The sequence below is a fragment of the Otolemur garnettii genome, unplaced genomic scaffold (assembly GCF_000181295.1).
Source record: "Otolemur garnettii isolate 467f Iridium unplaced genomic scaffold, OtoGar3 scaffold00244, whole genome shotgun sequence".
NCBI lineage: Eukaryota > Metazoa > Chordata > Mammalia > Primates > Galagidae > Otolemur > Otolemur garnettii.
Window position 1 is genome coordinate 1,449,848 of NW_003852639.1, and position 3,183 is coordinate 1,453,030.

At 50.1% G+C, this 3,183-nt stretch overlaps 1 protein-coding gene across 1 annotated transcript in view; it reads right to left on the bottom strand.

Moving 5' to 3' along the window:
- The window catches only part of JTB (jumping translocation breakpoint), a 5,285-nt gene extending 3,045 nt beyond the window's left edge, over positions 1-2,240 (bottom strand). Inside the window, exons 1-3 of the mRNA XM_003802271.3 lie at positions 1,851-2,240; positions 1,665-1,702; positions 1,412-1,494 (exon numbers count right to left, since the gene is read on the bottom strand). Of these exons, the coding sequence (XP_003802319.1) occupies positions 1,412-1,494; positions 1,665-1,702; positions 1,851-1,933 (204 nt within the window). The 5' untranslated portion in view covers positions 1,934-2,240. The remainder of the gene's footprint in view (positions 1-1,411; positions 1,495-1,664; positions 1,703-1,850) is intronic.
- Positions 2,241-3,183: the final 943 nt, after the last annotated feature.

Here is a 3,183-nt window from a genome sequence, read left to right on the forward strand (position 1 = left end):
AAAAAAAAAAAATACATGTTAGGAAGAAGCAACAGGAGAAATAGAAAGGCTGACAATCAGAAGGGGCAGGAGCCCAGGTATGGCTCAGAGTTGGCAAGTAACAGCTAATAAGGAGTTCTGATTCAGATGGTGGACATGGACATGGTGGTTACATGATTAGTACCATGTATTAGAAGAACACTTTTATTTATTTTTTTCTGAGACAGAAGTCTCACTCTGTTGCCCTGGGTAGAATGCCATGGCATTATCATAGCTAACAGCAACCTCAAACTCTTGGGTTCAAGTGATCCTCCTACCTCTCAAATAGCTAGGACTACAGGCATCTGCCACAATGCCCAGTTAATTTTTCTATTTTTAGTAAAGACAGGGTCTCACTGTTAGTTTGTTTGTTTTTGGCTGGGGTTGGTACCACCACCTCTAGTAAAAAGGGACTGCGCCCCACTCCTCTGAGCCACAGGTGCTGCCCTTTTTCTTTGAGACAGAGTCTCATTTTGTCACCCTTGGAAGAGTGCTATGGCACCACAGCTTAGTGCAACCTCAAACTCCTGGACTTAAGCGATCCTCTTGCCTCAGCTTCCCAAGTAGCTGGGACTACAGTTACCAGCCACAACACCTGGCTATTTTTAGAGACAAGGTCTTGCTCTAGCTTAGGCTGGTCTCTAATCTGTGAGCTCAGACAATTCACCCGCCTCAGCCTCCCATGTGCTGGGATTACAGTCGAGAACCACCAACCTAGCCCAGGGTCTCACTCTTGCTGAGGCTGGACTGGAACTCCTGAGCTCAAGCAATCCATCTGCCTCAGTATCCTAGAGTGCTAGGATTACAGGTGAGAGCCACCAAGCCTGGCTAGAAAGAACACTTTAGGGTTAGTAATCTTGGGGAGACAAGGCCAGATTCTACAGCATACTTACTAAAAATGAGCAAGCCAGTGTAGTAGTTTACCCCTGTAATCCTACCACTCTGAGAGGCCAAGGCCAGTGGACTGCTTGAGTTCATGAATTTGAGACCAGCCTGAGCTAGAGACTATCTCTACTAAAAATAGAAAAAAAAAAAAAAAAAAAAAACTAGCTAGGCATCTTGGCATGTGCCTCTATGCCCAGCTATTCAGGACACGGAGGCAAGAGGAGCACTTGAGCCCAAGAATTTGAGGTTGCACACTCTACCCAGGGCAACAGAGACACTCTGTCTCTGAATGAATGAATAAAAATAAACAAAACATGCTCACCAGTTGAATACTGCCATTAACTTGGGGGGAAAAAAACAGGCACATTTTCGGAAGACAAGTACAGATTTGGACATACACTGGGACCATAAACAGAAGGAAGAAAAGACAATGCAAAGGCTCACTTTATTAATAAGACTTGGGGACTGCTTAGATGTGAGAAAAAGTGGAGAGAAAACAGATACTCACAGTCCGGAAATTAGAACATGGAGCACACTCTTCTGCCACCACAAACTCTTCCACCAGCCAGCACGGCAAATTCGAGGTGTTTACTACAAGTGGAAAGAAATGCCAATCCCTGACCATTCAGAAAACATTTATCTAAAAGACTTTGCCTATCCACCTTCCCAGCACAGCATTTGCCTTCATTCCATGTGGGGCTACCCTCTTCCACCTGTGCTCTTGGTACATGGGGGTGTCAGGTTCCGAGACAATCACCCACCTGACAGTTTCTCCTCTGGCTCTGAAGCCTCTGCTTGGCTGCAGCGGGTGGGAGAAGGGGCAAAAGTCAATTCCAGAAAGCAGGGCACCTCTGCTGTCCGTGGACAAGGTCTCCCCAATCTCCTGAGGTGGAGATGATCCGGTCCTCCTGTGCCCTCCTTTTCCCTCCCTTCAGCCCCTTTCTTACCAGAGTTTGAGCGAGAAAGCGCAGAGCAGCCAGCAGAGGTGGCGGCCTAGAAGGAGGCCACGCCTCCCCGCGCCCGCAGGCATGGAGGGCGTGTCTCACCCGTCCGAACAGAGGGGATCTGCTCGTCTGGCCTCGCGCCTCTGTCAGAGCGCTGAGGCCCCCCTTACTGTGCAGCCCTTCCGGGGTCGCGCGGCGAAATGCTGGGATTGCCTCTAGAGCACAGGCTCTATCTGAACGTCCTCGTGTCCACGGCGAGAAAAGGCTATGTTCATTTGTTGTCTACAGACGCGCGTTACTTCCGTGAAACCCGCAGGGCCTGAAAGAAAGGCCGAGCGAGGACCCACTGGCCTACCACCTTGGCACCTCCGTCTCCGCCCCCGGCGCGGCCATTTTGTCGCGCGGAGGATCCTGGGGCGCAGGCCCAGAGCGGCCCGTCGTCATCCGCAGGGGATTGGCGGTCGGTAGCGCCTCGCCCGCTGCTCTCTGGGAATTGGCCTGGCGGCCTGTTGCATTGTGGTCCTGGTAGTCTTTGAGCGAATCAAGGAAACTGCGGCGGCCGAGGATTGCTAGATTCTCGGGTTCGCTGCTCCCTGGGCTCTTACCCATTTGTGCGTTATGGACTAGGTAAGTAGTAAGGTGTAAAAAGGAACAATACGTCGCTCTCAAGACTTTGCTCCCTTTTTAAAAGCCTGGGATTCCCCATTAAGCTTTAGACTCTGACACCCTTGGCAATCCCATCCTTACTGCCTTCGATGGTCTGGTGAAGCTAGGTTGGAGGTCAAGGGATGGATGCAAAACTGTTTTTCCCTTTCTGCAGAAAAAGACATCCAAGACAGAAGAACGTGAAACTTTGTTGTCTCTGGGTGCCTCCTACACAGGTGAACATCGTCGTCTCAGTTCAGGTTAATGCTTAGCTACTTCTCAGAACCAGTCCTTCGAATAACGTCCTCCAACCTTCTCAACTCTCCCATGCTCCTACCTAGTGGAATAATCGTCAGTGGAATGAGAAAGCTATGAGATTTGATGTTACAAAAAGTATAAAGTCTAGGTTCAGGGCGGCGCCTGTGGCTTAATGAGTAGGGCGCCGGCCCCATATACCAAGGGTGCGGGTTTGAACCCAGCCCCGGCCAAACTGCAACAACAATAAAAATAGCTGGGCGTTGTGGCGGGGCGTGTAGTCCCAGCTACTGGGAAGGCTGAGGCAAGAAAATCGTCTAAGCCCAAGAGCTGGAGTTTGCTGTGAGCTGTGACGCCACAGTACTCTACTGAGAGTGATAAAGTGAAACTGTCTCTAAAAAAAAAAAAATAAGGGTGGCGTCTGTGGCTCAGTGGG